Source organism: Chionomys nivalis, chromosome 3 (genome assembly GCF_950005125.1).
Source record: "Chionomys nivalis chromosome 3, mChiNiv1.1, whole genome shotgun sequence".
In the NCBI taxonomy this organism is placed as follows: domain Eukaryota; kingdom Metazoa; phylum Chordata; class Mammalia; order Rodentia; family Cricetidae; genus Chionomys; species Chionomys nivalis.
Window position 1 is genome coordinate 77,528,857 of NC_080088.1, and position 23,578 is coordinate 77,552,434.

General features: G+C 39.2%; 1 protein-coding gene across 12 annotated transcripts in view; it reads left to right on the plus strand.

Moving 5' to 3' along the window:
• The first annotated feature begins 9,844 nt into the window (after positions 1 to 9,844).
• The window catches only part of Dnm1l (dynamin 1 like), a 46,022-nt gene continuing 32,288 nt past the window's right edge, over positions 9,845 to 23,578 (plus strand). For all 12 annotated transcript variants that reach the window (XM_057765171.1, XM_057765173.1, XM_057765177.1 and 9 more), the window contains exon 1: positions 9,845 to 10,079. In XM_057765171.1, the coding sequence (XP_057621154.1) occupies positions 9,978 to 10,079 (102 nt within the window). In that variant the 5' untranslated portion in view covers positions 9,845 to 9,977. The remainder of the gene's footprint in view (positions 10,080 to 23,578) is intronic.

The following is a 23,578-nucleotide window of genomic DNA, read 5'->3' on the forward strand; positions in this document are numbered from 1 at the left end:
AAACATGGCATATCAAGTTGCAGTAAGACTAGGCACCTCCCTTTGTATTAAGGCTGGATGAGGGAAAGTGTCCCAGCAAAAGAGTCAGAGACAGCCCCAGCTACCACTGTCAGGAGTCCCACAAGAAGACCAAGCTACATACTGTAACATATATGTAGAGGTCAGACCCATGCAGGCTCCCTGGTTATTAGTTCAGTCTCTGAGCTCCTATGAGCCCAGGTAAGTTGTTGCTTCTGTGGGTTTTCTTGTGGGGTCCTTGACTTCTCTGACTCCTATTAGTGTGTGGGCTTTGATGTACAATTTAAGCTTCAGTAATGTTTCTTTTACATGTGTGGGTGCTCTTGTATTTGGCGCAAAGATATTCAGGATTGAGACTGCATCTTGATGGATTTTTCCTGTGATGAGTGTGAAGTGTCCTTCTCCATCTCTTTTGATTGATTTTAGTATGAAGTCTATTTTGTCAGATATTAGGAGAGCTACACCCACTTGTTTCTTAGATCCATTTGATTGGAAAATCTTTTCCCAACCTTTACTCTGAGGTAATGTCTGTCTTTGAGATTGAGGTGTGTTTCTTGTATGTAACAGAAAGATGGATACTGTTTTCATATCCATTCTGTTAGCCTTTATCTTTTTATAGATAAGTTGAGTCTATTGATATTAAGAGATATTAATGACCAGTGATTGTTCATTCCTATTGTTTTTCTGTAGTAATGTTTATGTGTTTCCCTTCTTTGGGGTTTGCTGGTGTGAGGTGTGATGTTATCTGTTGCCTGTGTTTTTGTGGGTGCAGCTAACTTCCTGGAGTTGGAGTTTTCCTTCTAGTACTTTCTGTGAGTCTGGGTTTGTGAATAGGTATTGTTTAAATCTGGCTTTGTCATGGAATATCTTGTTCTCTCAAGATATTGGTAATTGAAAGCTTTGCTGTGTATAGTAGTCTGGGCTTTCATCCATGATCTATCAGTGTCTGCAGTAATCTGTCCAGGAACTTCTTGCTTTCAGGACTTTCATTGAGAAGTTGGGTATAATTCTGATAGGTCTACCTTTGTATGTTACTTGACCTTTTTCCTGACAGCTCTTAATATTTATCTTTATTATGTATATTTATTGCTTTATTATATAACTAGGGGACTTTTTTATCCGGTATATTTGGTGTTCTATAAGCTTCTTGTACTTTCATAGGTATATCCTTCTTTAGGTTGAGAAAGTTTTCATCTGTGATTTTGTTGAATATATTTTCTGTGTCTTTGAACTGGAATTATTCTCCTTATTCTCTCCATATTATTCTTAGGTTTGGTCTTTTCATGGTGTCCCAGATTTCCTGAATGTTTTGTGTTAAGAATTTGTTGGATATAACATTTTCTTTGACTGATGAGTCTATTTCTTCTATCATATCTTCAATGCCTAAGATTCCCTCTTCCATCCCTTGTATTCTGTTGGTTATGTTTACATCTGTAGTTCCTGTTCGTTTACCCAGATTTTCCATTTCCAGAATTCCCTTAGTTTGTGTTTTTTATTGCCTCTATTTCAGTTTTCAAGTCTTGAACTATTTCCTTCACCTGTTTGATTGTTTTATTTCTTGTTTTCTTGGCTTTCTTTAAGGGATTTATTAATTTCTTCCAGGTTTTTTGTTTGTCTTTTGCTCCATTTCTTTAAGAAAACTTTCATTTCCTCTTTAATGTTCTCTATCATCTTCATCAAGTCCTATTTAGGCTGTTTTCTTCTGCTTCTTCTGGGTTAGGTATTCCTATTGTATGACCACTGGGTTCTGATGTTGCCTTGCTGCTTTTTAGATTGTTGAATGTATTCTCATATTGGTGCCTACCTATCCATTTCTCCAATTGGTGCAGGCAGTATCTTTGCCTCTTGGTGCAATCCTTGCAGTCAGTGTCTTTGTCTCTGGGATCCTTCCTTGGACCAATCATTGCAGTTGCTGTCTGTGTGTTAGGGAGCTGCTCTTGGTCAACTCAATGCAGTTGCTGTCTGTGTCTCAGGGAACCACGGAGGTCTCCAGGGATGGGTGGCTTTGGGGCTGCAGTGGGACTTGCAGGTTACAGGGTCCAATTGAATTGATGGGGGTGGGGGTTTGGAGCAGCCTACTTGCAGGAGGCTTGCCAGCTGGCCAACTAGTGTAACTGAGGCAGCTTGGGGAGGGGCTCAGAGTGTTGCCCCAGGGCCTAGAGACTGGACTGTCCTGCTGGGTAGCTTCTCACTCACCTCTTGTGCTCTGTGCAGCTGCAGTTTGTGTATCAGAGATCCTCTGAGGTAGCAAGGGATGGATGGGTTTGGGGGTGGAGTGGGACTTGTAGATTACAGGGTCCAATTGATGGGGGTGGAGCAGCCTACCTGCAGGAGGCTTGTCTGCTGGCTGGCTAGTGAAACTGAGGTAGGTAGGGAAGGGGCCAGAGTTTTGCCCCAGGAGCTAGGGCCTAGAGACTCAGGTTCATTTATTTAAATGCTTAGGGAGTGGCACTATTTGGAAGGATTAGGAGGTGTGGCCTTGTTGAAGTGGGTGTGGCCTCATGGGAGGAAATTTGCTAGTTTTTTCCCATGACTTCTTTCCCTGTTTGTCTTTGGAATATAGGAAGACTACTAATTTTTGTGTGTTAATTTTCTACCCTTCTCAGCTGAGCGGTGGTGGCGCACGCCTTTAATCCCAGCACTCGGGAGGCAGAGGCAGGCGGATCTCTGTGAGTTCGAGACCAGCCTGGTTTACAAGAGCTAGTTCCAGGACAGGCTCCAAAACCACAGAGAAACCCTGTCTCGAAAAACCAAAGGAAAAAAAAATTTGTACCCTTCTACTTTACTGAATGTTTGTCAATTGTAGGAATTTTCTGGTGAAATATCTGAGGTGTTCTCTAAATGCCAGATTAGGACTGCAGAGAGGTTCAGAGTCATGAGTTGGGAAACCATTGTGTTTTTGGTTTCTCCCATGTGAGACAGTTATTGTTGGATGATGCAGGCTGCATCCTTTAAGTCAGTCTAATAAACCCCATATACATATGCTTTCATTTTTTCAGTTCTGTTCGTTTAGAGAATGCAGAATAATACACCCACTATGACTGTGTAGGGTCAATCTGTAGTTTTAGGTCTAATCGTGTTTCTTTTATGAAGCTGAGTGCCCATGTTTGATACATTCATGTTTACAATAAAAATATCTTGTTGCTAGACATTTTTTCTATAATAAGTATGAAGTGTCCCTTCTTATCTCTTTTAATTAGATTTTCTTTCAGATTTATCTTCCTGATATTAGAATAGCTACACCTTCTTGTTTCTTAGATCTATTTGTTTAGAATATCTTTCTACAGGCTTTTACCCTAAGGAAGTTTCTATTACTGGTGTTTGAGTATGTTTCTATGGGTAGCCAAAAGATGAACATTACTTTCTTTTTCATTTGATTAGTCTTTTTCATATTCAGTTATCACTATAATTATTGTGATAATTATAACATTATCATACGTTGTGTAGTAATTCCTGTCACTTTGTTCATTTTGTAGCATTTTATCAGATCTCTATTGTTTATTTGCTCCCTATGACTTCTGAGATATACATACACACATACATATACAATACATACTCACAGACATATCATATATATCCATATTCCTAACTACAGTCTGCTAAGTCTATATAATAATTGGACTTATGTTTTCAGGACTACCGTTTGGTATTGGATGACTGATTGATGTGCTCTTCCCTGGAGAAGACATTTCTTCCACTCTCAGAGTTCTTTACTTGCCTATAGTGCTTTCTGTATGGTTGAGGCCTTCCCATCTTTCCTCTTTCAACTTTGGGTGAATGTTGTTGTCTTTATTCAGCTCATGTTAGGCAGTCATGTTCGTGAAACTTCATGAGTGTAGCTTCTGGCATTGCTAGGAGCCTCAGTCTCAAAGCATACCCCTCTCTTTCTGCTCTCTCTAGTCTGCATTGTTCCCTGAGTCTTAGGTGCAGGAGTTGTTTTGTGGATATATTAATTGGACTCCACAGCTCTGCGTTTTTATTGGGTGTGGTTTTCCGTAATAATTTCTATTACAAAAAGAAGTTTTCTTGATGAGAGGTGAAGACTACACTTATCTGTGGCTATAAGGACAGATATTTAGAGTAGAGTTAAGAATTATGTTGGTTTATTAAAACAGTGGTTGTAGGTTCTCCATCCAGATCCATGACTTCAGTAGCCCTGGGTGGTTGGTTAGGTTTCCAGCACCAGGCATGGTTTCTGTCTTGTTGTGTGAGTCTTAAGTCCAATTAGAGAGCTATTGGTAACCACCAAGGTATGTGTGCCACTAATGCATGTTTAGGTTTATTGTGCCATGTTGGTCATTGTTGTGGTTCATAGACATAATGGCTGAGTAGAACTATTGGTTGTTTCCCTCCTTTGTAAGCTTAATGGTGCCTTCTGGTACCTTGAGTCATTCAGATCAGTTCCAAGTTAAAGGTAGTTGGGCCTTGCATTACTTCAGTAATAGAGGCTTACCTCACACCAGTGGTTCTCTATCTTCCGTATGCTGTGACCCTTTAATACATGTCGTGGTGACCCTCAACAACAAAATAATTTCACTGCTACTTCATAACTGTAATTTTGCTACTGTTATTAATCATAATGTAAATATCTAATATGCAGGTTATCTGATAGGCAATTCCTTTGGGGGTTGCAACCAACAGATTGAGAAATGTTGCCGCATACCTCTGGGTATAACCAAGGGCAGCACCAATGGTCTGTATGTTTGGGAGTCTCTTAGACAACCCACCAACAATTCAAAATACAGCTTCTCATGTACAGTGTTGAGGTTTTTGTACTGTGGTCTTTGACTCTTGGAGGGAGCATTGTTAGCCTAGATGATAATTTTTATATTTTTTTAAAAATTTTTCAAGACAGGGTTTCTCTATAGCTTTGGAGCCTGTCCTGGAACTAGCTCTTGTAGACCAGGCTGTCTCGAACTCACAGAGATCTGCCTGCCTCTGCCTCCTGAGTGCTGGAATTAAAGGTGTCTGCCACCATCACCTGGCTAGATGATAAAATTTTATTAAAACTATACATGTATATTTATATACAGACTTACATGATTTATAGGTTTTAATTTTAGGTAGTTAATGACATGATTGCTTATGACTTTTTCAGACATCCTTATCCTCCCTTTTTCTGTATTTATTTCTATCCTGTTCACTCCCCATTTGCCCAATCAGATTACTTCTACCCTGCCATTTCCCCTTCTATTGCTGCACCGTCCACTTGGCCTTATTAATGCGCCCTTTTTTTCTATCCTGGTTTCTGCAGTTACTGCAAGAAATCCAGTAACATATGAAGATTTGGAGCCAGGAGCCTCTGATGAAAAAGCATATTCAGCTTTTGTCTTTCTGGGTCTGAGATACCTCACTCAAATGATCTTTTCTAGTTTCATCAATTTATCTAAAAATTAATTATTTCATTCTTTTTACAGCTGAATAGTACTCCATAGTGCATGTACCACATTTTCATTATCCAGTCATTGGTTAAAGGCATTTAGGTTGTTTCCATTTACTAGTTATTGGATATAGCAGCAGTGAACATGGCTGAACAAGTATTTGTGAAGTAGACTATCAAGTCTTTTGGGTATATGCCAAGGAGGTGTACACTGGATCATATGGTAGATTTATTTTTAGCTTTTTGAAAATTCTCCACTCTGATGTTGATAGTGGCTGCATCAGTTCACAATCCCACCACAGTAAAGGGTTCTCCTTTCCCCACACCTCCTCCAAGATTTGCTGCCAGTTGTTGTATTAAGCCTTGCCATTCTAACTGGATAAGTTATTTTAATTAATAATTCCATAATTGTTAGAGCCAGTGAACCTTTTTTTTTTTTTTTTTTTTTTTTTTTTTTTTTTTTTTTTTTTTTTTTTTTTTGGTTTTTCGAGACAGGGTTTCTCTGTGGCTTTGGAGCCTGTCCTGGAACTAGCTCCGTAGACCAGGCTGGTCTCGAACTCACAGAGATCCGCCTGCCTCTGCCTCCCGAGTGCTGGGATTGAAGGCGTGCGCCACCATCGCCCGGCCCAGTGAACCTTTTTTAAAAAGATATTTCTTAGTCATTTATTTTTTTTCTTTTGAGAAGTATCTGTTTATGTCCTAGTCCCATTTTTCAAATGAGTTGGGTTTTTATTCTCTGTTTTTTGAGCTCTTACTATATTCTGGATATTCATCTGTCAGTTGTATAGCTGGCAAAGTTGTCTCCATGCTGTAGGCTTCCTCGTCACCTGGTTGTTTCTTTTTTTTTTTTTAAATATTTATTTATTCATTATGTATACAATATTCTGTCTGTGTTATGCCTGCAGGCCAGAAGAGGGCACCAGACCCCATTACAGATGGTTGTGAGCCATCATGTGGTTGCTGGGAATTGAACTCAGGACCTTTGGAAGAGCAGGCAATGCTCTTAACCTCTGAGCCATCTCTCCAGCCCCACCTGGTTGTTTCTTTAACTATGCAGAAGGTTTTTAGTTGAATGAAATCCCACTTGTCAGTTGTTGGCCTTAATTCTTGGACAAATGGAGCCCTACTCGGGAAGATTTTCCTACATCCGTATCATATAGGGTACTGCTTATATTCCCTTAAGCACATTCAGTGCTTCAGGATTTTTTTTTACATTTAATATAATTTCCTTATTGATTTTTTTGGGAATTTCACATCATGCACCCTAATTCTATCCACTTCCGAGTCCCTCCTTATCATCGCCTCCTCCTGCAGCATCCCCCAAAAGAAAATAAAAACAAGCAAACAAACAAACAAAAACATCTTCTCTCCTTTCCTGTCTTTCCAACACCTCTTCATTCATCCTAGTGGTACTGGGAGTCATGGTGTGTCATGTAGTATGTCCTTTGGTCCAATCGGTTTTACTTGTAAATGTTCATTGCCATGAGTCATTGGTTTGGCTCAAGGCCTCTGGTTTCTGGCATGTAACTAAAAAATGAAACATAAATGACAATTTTAGCCATCAGGGAAATATGAAGTAAAATTTTTTGCTATTCATCTTACTCCTATCAATATGTCCAAGATAAGGAATGGGGCTGATGTTGCTTAGCTTCAAGAACACTTGTTGCTATTGCAGAAGATCCATGTTTTGTTCCCAGCACCCACATGATGCTTCACAACTGTATATGACTCCCATTCTATGGGACCCAAAACCCTTTTCTGACCTCTGAGGTATCATTCATGAGTATGGTGCACATACATAATTCAAGTAAAACATACACATAAAATAAAAAAGTATTTTCTAAAAAGACTCTGAACTAATGTTAAAAAATGGACCTCATTTACTAAAAGACAGGCAGAAAAATGGAAGGGAAAGAAAGGAGAGAAGGAAGGGAAGAAATCAAAAAACAAGCAGCCTCAGATGCTGATAAGAATTTGGGAAAAGGGACTGCTGGTGGCAGTGCGCACTGGTGTAGCCACTATGGAAATCATTTAATGTGGGGGTTCCTCAAATAGCTAGAAACAAGTATGATCCAGTTGTACCAATCTTGGACATGGGCCCAAATGACTCTAGCTACAGATACACCTGTTAATCCACAATCATTGTTGCTTTATAGACAGAAAATGGAAACATCTTAGATGTCCATCAGTTGATGAATGGAAAGTGAAACATTTACATGGTGGAATATTATTGAGTTGGGGATGGGAGGGCAGGACAGAGGAGGGATTTGGGGACATAAAGGCTAGTTGAAAAAAAAAGCCATATGGAAACCTAGTACTGTATAATTCTTCTAAGAGATATACAAATACACATACACATATATATGTACATATATATGTATAATATAGATAGATGGATGGATAGATAGATAACAGACAGACAGACAGATAGATATGCTGGGCAGTAGTGGCACATGCCTTTAATCCCAGCACTAGGGAGGCAGAGGCAGGTAATCTTTGTGAGTTCAAAGCTAACCTGATCTACAGAGCAAGTTCCAGGGCAGTCAGGGCTATAAACAGAGAAACCCTGCCTCAAAAATAAAATAAAATAAAATATACACATATAAAGGTATAAATGTAGTTACCCTATAAGTGGTGGACAATACCCCAACTAGATACGGTACGCTATCACATAAAATTCCAATACCAGGAATGGGTTAACTTTTTTGATCTATTGGATAGTGAATACAGGCTATTGTCAATGCTTACCTTCCAGAACATGATCATAAGACCCTTTTACTAAAAACACCACATACTTGAGATATAGAACATTTGGAAGCCTGGTCCCTATTGGCCAGTGTTTATAGTGCTGGGAGGTGCTATTCTTGCCATTAAAGGAGAAAAGTAATTATTACTCGCACCCAGCTGTGAATCTTATGAGCGATAATAATAACCTGCTCGGCAAGAAGTACTCTCTGGTGCTAAAGTGACACAAACATCGTGGAAATAACCAACCACTCTTTGATTAGATTTACGGGTCACTCCAGGAGATAGAATCCATACCTGATACTGTCAATTAGGCCAATAACTTGTGACTAGATCTACCTTGGGACCTTAGAGGAAAACCTACTATTATGGGTTTCTTAATGATGACATTGCTATAGTTATAGGTTGGTCAGCCTTCATCAATGTCCTTCTTGCAGTGGATGACAAGTAACACAAACTTAATTTGTCAACATGTAGAGAATAGGAGTGTCCAGCTCTAAATGGGACATCTATATGACAACCATCCCTGCAAGGAGGCTCAAAGATCTGTGTGGAAGAGAGGCAGACAGATCAGACGAGCCAGAGGTAGTGGATGGCTTCAGGAAAACAGTGCTTTCCAGACACAGCTCATCTGATGAACATGAACTAACAGAGATTGACAGTCTGTACAAGACCTGTAAAGGCATAAGCACGGAGGAAGGAAGATAGCACGAAGTCTCACCCCTAGCTGAGGAGCCTTTGATTGCTGTGGGGAGAGGAAGAGTTAGGTGATTTCAATGATATGAAGCCTAATATGTTGATGACAGCCCGGGTCAGGGATATTGATTGATATTAGTATTAGACTGAGGATTAGTTGGCTAACACTTTTTGTTTAAAGTTGCATACATACATATATATACATAATTATATATATGTATATATATAATTTGCTTCTTAATCTCCATTATGATCTCTCCAGTCCTACTCTTATCTCAAAGTAGCCTGCTTGCAGGAGTGGAACCCTTCCTCCCACCGCACCTCTACTCTCTGGGGATTCTACCTCTTGGTGAGGACCTAGGCCTTTTATTCTTGTCTCTCCAGACTTATTCTTCACCCTATTACAGCCTACCTCCAGGAGCCTCCCCCCCCACCTCCATTTCCTGGGGTACCTTTGAGTACAGACCCATCTTAGCTCTTTCCCACCAACCCTCTCAGCCTTGTGTTGGCTGTCAACTCACAGAAACACGTTCTATAGGGACCTCCAGTGGCCACACTAGGCTAGGACTAAGGTAAGTGATTTTACTCTCCTAAAATGTCCTTGATTGTTCCTCATAAAGTGTTCTCATAAGGAAATGACATTGGGTAATCAAGAGATTCTCATATTTTCTTTTTTTAGAAACAGGATTTCACTATGTAGTGCAGACTTAGTGATCCGCTTGCCTAAGTATCCTAGTGCCGGGTTACAGATGTGTGCCCCGACTCCCGGAGGCATATTCATACTTAACACTTTAACAACCATTATGCTTCCAGCTGTTCCCTAGTGTTTTGACTAGAGTAGACGCAAATTCGTTGTCACAGCCTCCTTCTCCTTGCTCCGGAAGGTCGAAAGCTGAAAGCTTCTGGAATAGGCCTCCGCGTTCCACTTAGCCCGAACTACATCTCCCGGCAGACGTTGCGCCCCACCTCCGGCGTGACGCGTGGCCTGCCGGGAGCGGGCTGGGAGGCGGCGGCCCGGCCCAATGGGTGCGGGCTCCCGAGGAGAGGGCGGAGGAGAAGAGGAAGCAAGCGGGGCCGTGGGCCGCGTCCCCATTCATTGCAGTGGCCTGCTGGGTCGGGGAGCCGTGTTTTCCGAGCCATGGAGGCGCTAATCCCGGTCATCAATAAGCTGCAGGACGTCTTCAACACGGTGGGCGCCGACATCATCCAGCTGCCGCAGATCGTCGTGGTGGGAACGCAGGTGAGGTGAGGCCGCGATGGCAAGGCCTGGCCGGGCCAAGGGCCTGCGGGTGTCCGCGGGAAGGAGGCCGCCCGGCCGCCCGGTGCTCCCCTCGGGTCTAGTGCGTTCAGCGGGCCGAGTGGCCCTGCAGCCTGCGGCCGGGCGCGGCTTGGCCCAAGGGCACTCGGGGGACGCGGGCGGGCGGGCGGGCGTGTGAGCGGCAGTCGCTTCCTTCCGGCGGCTGAGGACGCGGTCGGCTCAGGGCTCGCCGTGGGGCCGAGGGGTAGCAAGCTAGTCGGCGGCCCCGGAGCGTTACAGCGTCACAAGATTAAATACAATCCCGTGTGGAGTTGTAGTTCTGAGGTTAGGCAGGAGCACCAAGTTTGTCTTGTACCACTCCATGACTTTGGTGTTTATAGTTTTTTTTTGGGGGGGGGGAGTGTTTCGAGACAGGGTTTCTCTGTAGCTTTGGTGCCGGTCCCAGAACTAGCTCTTGTAGACCAGGCTGGCCTCGAACTCCCAGAGATCCGCCTGCCTCTGCCTCCCGAGTGCTGGGATTAAAGGCGTGCGCCACCACCGCCCGGCTTGGTGTTTATAGTTTTGTGGCTGTGACCCAAATTTGGCATAAGATTCTCTGGCCTTTTCACGTGGGGTACTATAGATGAGCCAGTATTTTGTTTTTTACGTGAAAAGAGTGTTGAAGAAATAAATATCTAGAGTAACGGAGATATGTGAGATATTCTCTGTCTCTTACCTCCCCCCCTCTTTTTTTAACCGCTTGTTTTGGGCTGAAACGGAATAACAGAACTTTGGGGGTGGGGTAGTAGAGACAGGTCCTACTCTGTATTTCAAGGTGGCTAAGAATTCATCATGTAGCCTGAATTGGCTGAAACGTGCAGTCCAGCTGCCGCAGCTCCCTTGACAGACAAGACACCACTCCCAGATTTCTTTTTTTTATTTTTTTAATTTTATATGTGTGAACGTTTCGCCTAGTGTTACAGACGGTTACGAAGCTGCCTTGTGTGTTCTGGGAATTGAACCCGGGTCTTCTGGAAGAGCAGCCTTTGTTTTTAACCTCAGGCCATCTCTCCAACCTCTTAATAATACAGATTTTTAAGTGCTTCCGTTTGTTAATAGTGTTCTCTTCTGAGGTGATGATGGGCACTTGGGTTGTTTCTGCTGCTCTAAATAGTGTTGTGTACAGGTCAGTTTTCAGTTCTTCGTGAGTAGCTAGGATTGAAATTATAGGCCATAAAACTTCTACGGTGGCTGCACCATTTAAAAATTGTCACTAGCTGGGCAGTGGTGGCACACACCTTTAATTCCAGCACTTAGGAATTAAAGTGAGTTTGAGGCCAGCCTGGTCTACAAGAATTAGTTCCAGGCCAGGCTCTAAAACTACAGTGAAACCCTGTCTTGAAAAACAAACAAACAAACAAAAACAAATAAAATAAAAATTGTCACTAACCGTATAGGAGGACTCATCAGTATTTCTATCCTCATCAGTATTTATTTGTCTTTACACCATCCTGATAATGTGTGCACTCTGTGTCATTGTAGGTTGGCTTTGCCTTTCCTTAGTGCCTAATAATCCAAAACATGTTAATGTGCTGGTTGGAGTTGTCCTTTTATTGTTGAATTGCTAGAGTTTTTTATAAGTTGGATACTAGGGCCTTACTAATATGCTTGTAAATACTTTCTTCTCCTCAGGAGATTGCCATTTCACACTGACTAATTAATGTTTTTCAATGCACAGAAGTTTTTGATCTTGATAAAATGGATCTTTTTCTTTGTTTGTTAGACTTGTAACATGTTGCTAAATTCCAAGACATAGAGGTTCATTATGTTTTCTTCTAATGTTTTTAGCTTGTCTATTTACCTTGCATAGGTTTTTAACCTATTTCCAGAAAATTTTTGTCTGTGATGGGGGGCCCACCTTTATCTTTTATATATGCCTATTTACTTGACTAAGCACCATTTGCTTGCTTAGGAGTTAGTCTTCTGTTCATTGCATAGTATCGGCATCTTTCAATATCAGTTAAGCATAGATATATGGGTTTATTTCATATGTATACTCTTAGGTCCTTACCACACTTCTTTGTTTACTTTGCTCTTATTCTACATTGTTTGGTTATTTGGGGCCCATTAACAATCCATGTGAATTTTAGTATTAGCTTTCTTATTTCTGTAACTAAGATTATTTGGATTTTGACAAGATGAAATCTCTTTGAGTCAAATCTAATTCTGTAGCTCAGTCTGACTTTGAATTATCAATCCTGAATCAACTGCATGAGTGCTGGAATGATAGGTAGCACCACTCTGATTGATAGTTTTTCTTTCAGCACCTTGAACCAGCCCATGGCTTAACTTTTGATGGGCAGTCTACTATATCCATTATTAATCCTACTGAGGATTACTTGTACTGGTGCGTGAGTCATGTCTCTGATTAACTGTTGTTGTTGCTCTTGGTCTGCTTTTCTACAGTTGGATTCTACTCTGTCACAATGACTTGTTTTGTCTCTTATTTGTATGGAGTTAGACTGCTTGTTTGTAGACTCAGGGTTGTATTATGCTTTTTTTAAAAGTGGGGTGGGGCTCTGTTCTTAGGACCTTGAGACTTGAACCCAGGGCTTTGTATGTGCCAAATGGCACAGTGTAAATGTGAGTTATGCCTCTAGCTCTATGGAGTGGCAGTTTTTGTAGATATAAATTTGGTCTTATCAAATATCTGAGTCTTTTATGATCCAGAATCGTATAGTCAATAAAAATTCCTTACTGATGGCTGCAGTAAAACATTTTAGAAAGCCTGGACTATGGGAGTTGACATGTTAATATTTTGAGCTATGTGTGCATTAGTTATTCAGTGTAAAAAGAGTATGTTAATGTTATAGGTTTTGTTTTGTCCTTAGGTAGAGCATTATAGCTGTAAGGAAAAAAGCATGTTAATTTAACTGATAAATTGAATATTTCTAAGAATTCTATGAGAATTATTTAAGCAAATAGATATTACAGGAACTATTTCTATAAATTTATTCTAAATAAAATGAAAAAGAAATGAGTTGTTACCCAGTTACATTAATAGCAGGGGTTTAAGAGTCTATTGTATGTAATGAAAAATATAAACTTATGGATTAAAAAGTTGAATGAAAAGTTGATCCCAGCACTCAGGAGGCAGCGGCAGTAGGATCTCTTGAGTTCAGGGCCAGCCAAGAGTACATAGTGAGACCCTGTCTCAATTAAAAAGTGACGGACTCAGCCTTGGTTAATGTGTCATGGATGAATTAATGTTAGTTATTAGTGAAAAGGGCTGAAACTCGTACAGACATTTTCCGTGAAAGAGCTTTTCTTAGATTGAGTTGAAAGCACAGTAAGTGCCATTACCATACAATTGTTAAGGAGCTACAGAATGACCATGACATCTGGTCATTTTGGAGGTGGAGATGAAAGAGTTGCAGTAAGACCTATTGTCAGAGCATGTCAGCTGTAACGTTGTCCTCTAGAGCTTTTGTATGGTAGCTGTCCTGCAGACTTTCTGGAGGTGTAGTTGTAAGTCCACCAGCAGAAAACAACCTCTTAATGTGGCCAGTTGTTGAAGAAGCTAATTTTACATACATTTTCAAATCTAGACAAGAAAAGAAGGACCAGAAACTCATTCATAAACGTGTGTTGTTTGGTCTGTATGTTTTGATACATACATTAACAAGAAATGTGTTTCAAACTTGGTAGATAGTTAACTGGACTCTTTAAAAAGAAAGAAACAAACAAAAAACCCTATGAATGTAAAAATAATGCCTGCCTTAATGTGCCTAGAGTGCTTAGCTACTGTTCCCTTTGTTACTAGTTGTCTTCAATGTGCTTTCAAAACCATATATGTGTTTTTTTATAGTGTAATTAGGGCAGTGAATATTTTATGTCTGCATCTGTATAAAAAAGCAGAAAAGACGAACACTTTGGTTTATCATTCAGTCGTGTATTTTTTTACCTAAGTATACTCATAATTTTTATTTTCTTTTGGGGGAATTGGGAGTGATAGTCTCACTTTGGAATCCATGCTAGATTAGAATTTGTAGTACCTTTGCTTTGGCTGCCTAAGTACTGAGATTGCAGGCGTGTACCCTCGTTTGACTGCTGTTTTAAATAATTCACTTGACAAAATGAAACCTAATAGCAGTCTTATAAATGTACTCAACTTAAATGATGTTAGTCACATGAAATGGTAATTGTTATGTGTTATGTTCAGTAAATATTATTAGTTAACCTACTGATTAAAGTGACTAGACATTTTGAGGGAAATGGAGACATTTTGGGGTAATTTATAAAACCTAGAAATTTGTGCATTCTAGGTGAGTACCTCTGAGATACACACTTTCTCTTTTTTTGTTTTGTTTTGAGATAGGGTTCTCTGTGTAACCCTGACTGTTGGCTGTCCTGGAACTCACTTTGCATTTTACGGTTTTCTGTAATGGTCTTGGTATGTTGCAAAGAAAATTTTCTTTGATGAGGGATGAGATTTACACTTATCTTTGGGCACAAGGATAAATACTTTAGAGTGAAGTTAGGAATTACCTAGTTGAGTAAAGTGATGGTAATAGGTTCCCCTATAAGATCCATGATCTCGGTAGCCCCAAGTAATTGGGTAGGTCTTCAATACCGGGCATGATTTCTTTGTTGAGTGGTTTATTCGGTACAGTTAGCTTTTGGTAACTTCCTAAGGGAAACCCTGCCACTGGGCATTGTGGTTCATAGCATCATAGCTGGGTAGGACTATTGGATGCTTCCCTCCCTTGGAAACTTGTGTAGGACCTTCCTGTCCTTTCCGAGTTAGTCCTCTGGTAGGCAACCAAGGTCAACAAAAATGGTTTAGGTTGTTTTAGAAGCCTCTTGAATTGCCCTGACCAACAACTCAAAAGGAGGTTTTTCATGGCTCGTACTAGGCTGATTATTTGGTAGTTCTTGAGGTGGCATTGTCAACCCACATAGCATAATTTTATGTCTATATATGTACACTTATATGTATTTTATGTAAACAAAAAATAATATGATTTTTAAGGCTTTTCCAAACATCCTTAGTGTTGTTTGTCACTCTTCCTTCTTCTGTATTGACTTCCTACCTCCCTCTCCAATTAACACCTCCCACGTTTTTCTCATTCCCCCTTCATATCATTTCCTTCTGTTAAATTGCCCCCCTAGATGAGAGAGAACATGATGTATTTCTTTTGGGGTATTGTTTACCTCACGCAATACAGTAATTTCTAGATCTATCCATTTACCTTCAAAGAGTAAATCAGAGTGGCTAAGAAATTTGTCAAAAAAAAAATGTTCATCATCTTTAAGATTAGGGAAATGCAAATTAAATTAATTTTGAGGTTCCATCTGACCTCAATGAGAATACCTGAGATCAACAAGGCAACAAAGATTGGAGAACCCTCATTCACTGTTGGTGGAATTGCAGACTGGTGGAAATCAGTTTGGAAAACTTACAGAGAGCTAAAAACAAGTCTTCTGTATGTCCCACCCAACTCTAACACTCCTTGGCACGTCCCCAAAGGACTCACCATCCTACACACAGATACCTGCTCAGCAGTGTTCCTTGCACTTTACTCACAACCACTAGAACAAGGAGACAAACTAAATCCCCGACAAGTGATGCTGCGGGAAGGTGTGGGGCTAGCAACTACCCGCCTACTGGGACGTGACCTCAGACTATTTACCTGGATGCAGAAGGCGTCTGGCCCCTTCCCCTCTGCTTCCCCCTGGGCCCCGTTTGCTGTTTGGTTTGCTTTGGATCTGATCTTTTCCATCGTGTAAGCAGAGAATCCTGACTTTGTGAGTTTTACCTTTTAATAAACACAGGTCTATTTTTTAGTTCTGAGCTAGTGTGGGATTCCTTTTTTAAGCGTCCGATCACTCCGCCTTCAAAGTGATAATGAAAATGTGGTATATATACATAGTCTTAAGGATGATGAACATATACTCTGGAGAACTGCCTGTTTAGATCTGTTGTCCATTTTTTGAATGAGTCTTTTTTTGGTACTTTATTTTTTAATTCTTTATATATTCTGGATATTAAGCCTCCTTCAGAAGTATAGCTGGCAAGATTCTCTCCCATTCTGTGGGTTTTCTCTTCATGCAATTGTTTGGTTTTGTTTTTGTTTTTCTGTACAGATGCTTTCAGTTTTATGAGGTTCCAATTGTCAATTGCTGATCTTAATCCTTACGCAAATAGAGCCCGAATCTAGAACTCATTTTTTTATGCCTGTATCCTGTAGGGTACTACTCATGTTTTCTTTTAGCAGTTTTGGCATTTCAAAATTCACATTTAGGTCTTTGATCAATTTCGAGTAGTTTTTGTGCAAGGTGATAGATATGGACCTCATTTTGGTTTTCTACATGTGGATGTCAAGTTTTCTTAGTACCATTTCTTGAAGATGCTGTTTTTTCTCCAATCTATGTTTTTGCATCTTTGTCAAATATCAGAAGATAGCTATAGTTACATGTCCTTATATCTGTTTTCTTTGTTGGTCTACATGTCTGTTTTGTTCCATTACCATAATTTTTTTTTACTTAGGCTCTATAATATATTTTGTAATTTGGAATGATCATCCCTCTAGAAATTTTGCTCAGGATTGTTTTGATTATTTGGGATATTGTGTGGTTTCATATACATTTTATAATTTTTTCTTTCTATTTCTGTGAAGACTAAGATGGGATTTTGATTGGTATTGCATTGAATCTATATTTTTTGCATACTAGTCATTTTGCAATATTAATTCTATGTGAATTATATAACATGAGCTTGGGAGGTTTCTATTTTCTAGGGTCTTCAGTTTCTTTAGAGACTTAAAGATTTCATTGTATAGGTCTTTTTTACTCGGTTATTTATTTTTCTTTTGAGACTGTTGTGAATGGGGATATGTCTGTGCTTTCATAGGGTATTTGTTGTTGGTGTGTAGACAAATGATTGGTTTTTGTAAGTTGATTCTGTATCCTGTCACCTTGTTAAAAAAAATTCTGGAGGGACTTTTGTCTCTTATGTATGATATATCATCTGCAGATAGGGATAATTTTTAATTTTTTCTCTTGCCATATTGTGCAAACTGGTGTTTTCTGGAATAGGAATAGTGGATAGCGCTGTCTGGTTACTGATTTCAGTATGATTGCTTTGATCCCTGCTCCCATATAGGGTAAATGTTGGCTGTGGTTTGTCATCTATAGCCTTCATTATGTTCCCTCCAGTCTTTTCTAGGACTTTGATCATAAGGGCATATTATATTTTGACAAAACCTTTTCTGGATCTATTGAGATGATAATTGATTTTTTTTTTTTGTTTGTTTTTTTGAGACAGGGTTTCTCTGTGGTTTTGGAGCCTGTCCTGGAACTAGCTCTTGTAAACCAGGCTGGCCTCGAACTCACAGAGATCCGCCTGCCTCTGCCTCCCTAGTGCTGGGATTAAAGGCGTTTGCCACCACTGCCCGGCGATAATTGATTTTTGTCTTTAGGTTCATTTATTTTATTAAATTATTGACTTGGGTGTGTTGAACTTTCCTTGAATCTCTTGGATAAAGCCATTTTTGTCATGTTGAATCTTTCTGTCTGTCTGTCTGTCTGTCTGTCTGTCTGTCTTTCTTAATGTATGCTTGTATTTGGCTTGCCAGTATTTTATTCCAGATTTCCGAATTGATGTTTATCAGGGATATTGATGTGTAGTTTTCTTTCTTTGTTGTGTCTTTCCCAGGTTTTGGTATTAGGATGATACTGGCTTCATTATGGAGTTAGAAGTACTTCTTCTCTTTTTTTCCCCTTTATCTTAATAATTTAAGAAGTATTCACTATAAATCTTCTTTAAAAGTCTGATAGGATTCATCTAGGCTTGTGTGTTTGGATTTTGTTGTTTGTTTTGCCATTTTCTCTCATTTCTTATGGGTCTGTTTAGGTGGATGATCTCTTTGTTTAACTTTGGTGATTTGGATCAATCTAGAAATTCCTCTATTTCTTTTTGGCTGTGTCAGTCAGAAACCACACTAGGTCCTAGGCCTTTAAGCTATAGAACCTGTCTTCATGACCACATGTACATTGCAAAGGAGTTTCTAAGTAATCATGCCTTATATTTTATTGTGCACCTGGAATTGGAATGACTGTTGCCTGGAAACTGTTTTCCAACTTGTACTGTATTTAAATATGTTGACAGTAAAACCATCTGGCATCAGACTTTCTAATTTGATCCAAACCAACTAAGTCAGGCTAAACAAAGTTTTCATTCTCACCGATTGTTTCCCTGTCTGCCATGATGCTTGCTGGGTCCCCTACAATGCCCTGATGCCTGTGATTAACTCACATGGGACGGCTAGAGGAAATGTGTGTACAGGGCAAAAGCTGAAAGGTAATAAATGCTGAATTTGTATTAAAGTATATGAAGAATATCCATGGAACTGTTTTGTAGCATTGTAAATTTCAAATCAAAAACTTGGAACATAGTCACACCCAAAAAGTGAAACATTGGTATGAATAAAGAGTCTTATTATAAACCAGTAAGCATAAAACATTGCATTTGAAAAACTGAGAAAGCCCTTGAGCCAGAAGGCATGCAAATTTAAGCAAACTGTTAATGACCATGTATTAAAGTAGCAAAGTTCAATGACCATGTATTGAAGTAGCAAAGTTCATAGCAAACTGAAAGTAATTTGGCTCCGTCTTATTTACACAGCCTAACAGCACTTAAAATCTGTATGCTCTTAAATGTAGCAGCTTAAGTGAAGTGGGTGTAAGGAGCTAATAAGTTACTGGAGTCTATGTACATCCATACAGATTGCATCAATTTAAATAATCATGTGTTGGGTTTTTGTTTTGTTTTTTGTCAACACAAACCTAGGGAAAGAGGGATTGAGAATATACTTACCTAAAATTGGCCACTGGGTGTAGTAAGAGTCCGCTTGTTCATTTCCCGGTTGCCCAGACTCCCGAAATAATCACACATAAAACTATATTATTTAAGTCACTGCTTGGCCAATCACGTAAACGTATTGCTAGCTAGCTCTTACATCTAGAATTAATCCATTTCCATTATTTCATATTTAACCACGAGATTTGTGACCTACTGGCAATGTTCCAACCGGCAGTTCGTGTCTTTCCCCTCTGGCGGGTCCATGGCATCTATCTGACTCCTCCTACTCTCTCCTCCTCTGTCTGCTTGAAATTTCTGCCTTGTCCTATTCTGCTAAGCCACTGGCCAAAACAGATTTATTCATTCGCCAATAAAAGCAACACATAGATAGAAGGACTTCCCGTATCATCTGGGAAAGTCTGTAGGACATTTTCTTAATGATTGATGTAGGAGGACCCAACTCATTGGCGATGGTGCCATCTCTGGGCAGGTGATCCTGGGTTATATAAGTGGGCTGAGGAAGCCACGAGAGGCAAGACAGTAAGCAGTGTTTCTGCATTGATTCTGCTTCAGTTCCTGCCTTGAATTCCTGTCTGAACTTCCCTTCATGCTGTACCTTAACTATAAGCTAAAATAAAGCAAAAAGGGACTTCAAACTAAAACTAATCAGAAGAGATAAAGAGGGACGTCCTATTCTAACCAAGGGAACAATTAGCCAAGAAGAAATTACTACCTTAAAGATACATGCGTCAAACTCAGGAATGCCCAATTTTATTAAAAATGTACTACTGGCCCCAGTAATTGAGGTGCATGCCTTTAATCTCAGCTCTCGGGGAGGCAGAGGCAAGTGGATCTCCGTGAGTTCAAGGTCAGTCTGGTCTGCATAAGTGAGTTCCAGGACAGCCACGACTATACAGAGAAATCCTGCCTTGAGAAACTAAAATAATAAATAAATAAATAAATAAATAAGAGTAGCATCAATCCATTTACAGTAAATGACTTCAGTACCTCAGTTTCTCCAGTAGACAAATCATCTGGGTATGAAATAGGTAGAAATGTGAGAATTAATTGACATTATACATCAAATGGACTTTAAAGATAATCTACATAATATTCTATTCAAACACCAAAGAATACATATTCTACTCTGCAGCACATGAAAGCACCTGGAAGACCACATGCTGGTCTACTTTAGACTAAAACAAATATAAATTTTAAAAGTTTGAAAGCACTCCTTGTGTCCTATCTGAACACAATGCAATAAAATTTACAGGAAAAAAAACTCTAGTAAATAGCAGATTCATAGAGATTAAAGTACTACTTTCTAAATGATAATTAAATCAAAGATGAAATCCAGAAAGAAATAAAAAAAAAAACCTTCCTGGAACTAAATAAAAATGAAACGAGAACAACCTTGTGGCAAACAGAAAGCAGCCCTATTTGGGAAGTGTGTATTTCCCAAATAAATACATACAAGGAGGCTTTTTTCTTTTTTTTTTTTTCTTTTTCTTTTCTTTTTTTTTTTTTTTTATGAATGCCCAGCATTAGTTTGCCTTATTTCTAGCCAGTTTTTTTTTTTTTTTTAACTTAAATTATCCCGTCTATCTTTTGCCTCTGGGCTTTTATCTTTCTCTATTTCTTTTTACCTTTCTTTACTTCTTAGTCCATGACTTGCTGTATAACTAACTAGGTGCTCATCTCTGGAGTCCTCCTTTTCTCATGCTCTTCGATCTTTCCTTCCCAGATTTCTTCTCCTTTTTTTCTCTGCCTGCTAGCCCCAACTATCCTTTCTCCTGCCTGGCTATTGACCATTCAGCTCTTTATTAAACCAATCAGGTGTTTTAGACAGGCAAAGTAACACAGCTTCACAGAGTTAAACAAATGCAACATAAAAGAATGCAATGCATCTTTCCATCATTAAGTAAATATTTCACAGCATAAACAAATGTTACATATCTTAAATTAATATTCCACAACAGGAGCGCAAATAAATGGCTTGATAATACAACACAAAAAATTATGAAAACAAGAACAAATTAAACCCATTCAAAAGCAAGAAATAGTAAAACAGAGCTGAAGTCAATGAAATTGAAGCAAAAAAAATACAAAGATTCAAACTAAGCTGGTTCTTTGTGATTAGGAACAAAATTCACCAACCCTTAGCTCAGCTAACCAATAACAGACACTAAAGAAATTCAGAGTATTATGGAAATATTTTAAAAACCTGCGCTCTATGAAATCTAAATGAAAGGGTTGATTTTCTAGATTCATTGAATTCACTGACATTAAGAAGTCAACAGCCCATAACAAGTGAAGAGATTAACATAGTAATAAAAAAACTTCCCAGCTTTTTTTTAAGGCCAGGACTAGGGCCAGATGGATTCATAGCAGAATTCTACCAGACTTTCAAAAACAATACAGCCAATAGTTTTATTTCTTAAACTATTCAGAACAATAGAAACAGAAGGAGAACTCCCAAATTCCTCCTGCAAAGCTTGTATCACTCCAACACCCAAACCACATAAAGATTGAACAGTAAAAGAAAATGACAGGTTATATTCCTGAGAAACATATACTAAAAATATATAATAAAATAATTGCAAACAGGATGCAGAGATACATTGAAAAGACTATATACCTAAACACACACACACACACACACATATAAAATTTTCCCTGAAATGCAGGGATAGTGAACACTTGCAAGTCACAAAAGGAGATCACAAACATGTACTAAAAGACAAAGTTCACATGATCACCACCTTCAAAAGATACAGAAATAACCTTTGAGAAAATTCAACATGCCTTTGTGATAAAAGCCCTAGAAAATGTAGGGCTACAGGGAACACAATAAAAGCTACATGTGAAAAAACTACAGCCAACTTCTTCTAAATGGAGAAAAACTTGAAGCAATCCCACAGTCAGGAACAGAACAAGGATATCTACTATGTCCACTCCTTTTCAATACTGTGCCTCAAATACTAGTTGAACAATAAGGCAAGAGAAAGAAATTAAAGGGATATAGGTAGGGAAAGAAGAAATGAAAGTATCCTTGTTTGCAGATGATACTGTAGATTAGCCATCCCAAAAATTCTGAGAAAACTTCTAGAAGCCATAAACAAATTCAGCAACATGGCAGGATACAAAATTAGCTTGTATTCATCAACAGCTTTTCTGTATACCATCAACAAACATACCAAGGAGGTCATGAACACAAGAGCCTAAAATAATAAACCCAACCAAGGAATTAAGGGCCTCTATAATGAAAACTTTAAACCTTTGAAGAAATAGAGAAAAACACTAAAAAATGAAAGATATCTCATACTCAATGGTTTAGTAGAATTAACATTGTAAAAATGAACTTGGGAGGCAGAGGCAGGTGTATCTCAGTGAGTTCAAGGCCAGCCTGGTCTACAAAGCACTTTCCAGGACAGCCAGGACTGTTACATAGAGAAACCCTGTCTAGAAAAACAAACAAACAAAAATGACCATTCTACCAAAAGTCATTTATAGACTCAGTGTAATCCTCATCTCATTCTTAGCAGAACTAGATAAAACTATCGTAAATTCATACAGAACCACCAAAGACCCAAGGTAACTAAAACAATCCTGAGCAAACAAAACAAGCAAACAACAACAAAGCCCTACAATGTTGGAGGGATTGCAATTCCAAATCTTAACATATATTACAGAGCCATAGTAGTAAAAACAATTTAATATTGGCACAAAACTAGACATTTACACCAATGGGACAAAATTAAAAACACACATGAGCATAATTCCAGCCACTTAGCATTTAACAAAGACACCAACAACTTATGCTGGAAAAATGAAAACATCTTCAAAATATGGTGCTGGGAAAATGATTCCACATACAGAAAAATGAGATTAGACCCCTGTCTATCACCTTGCACAAAAATTAACTTCAAATGAACCAAAGACCTAAACCTGGAACCTAAAACACGGAAACTGCTAGAAGAAAACTTAGGCCGTGCCCTACATGATACAGATGCAGGAAAGGACTTCCTGAATGGGACTCCATTTGCCCAAGAATTAAGGCCAACAATTGACAGGTGGGACCTCATGAAACTAAAAAGCTTCTGCACAGCTAAAGAAACAGTCAGGTGGGTGAAGAGAAAGCCCACTTCTGGGAGAGACTCTTGCCAACTATACATCTGACAGAGGATTAATACCCAGAATATATAAAGAATAATAAAAACAAAAACAAAAAATAAATTTATTCTAAAATTGAACCTGAAACCTGAATAGAGAGTTCTCAAAAGAAGAAAAAAATGGCTAAAAAAAAAAAAATAGAAAAATGTTCATTGTCCCTAGTAATTAGAGAAATGAAAATCAAAACAACTTTTAGATTTCATCTTACCCCCAGTCAGAGTGGCAAAGATCAGTGGAACAACTGAAAGATTTATGGCAGTGCGACCCTGGCGGGTCCCATGACTGGTGGGAGACAGATACTCCATACAGAGAGAGCTTGGGTATAGAGTTTATTAAGTGGGTATTGGGAAGGGCATAAGGGTAAGGAGATTATGGGGGGGGGGGAGGAGGGGAAGACTGAAATCAGTTTTCAGCTTGTCTTGGTGGGAGAGGGGAATTGGGCATGGGCGGAGCTTGTCTTTTAAAG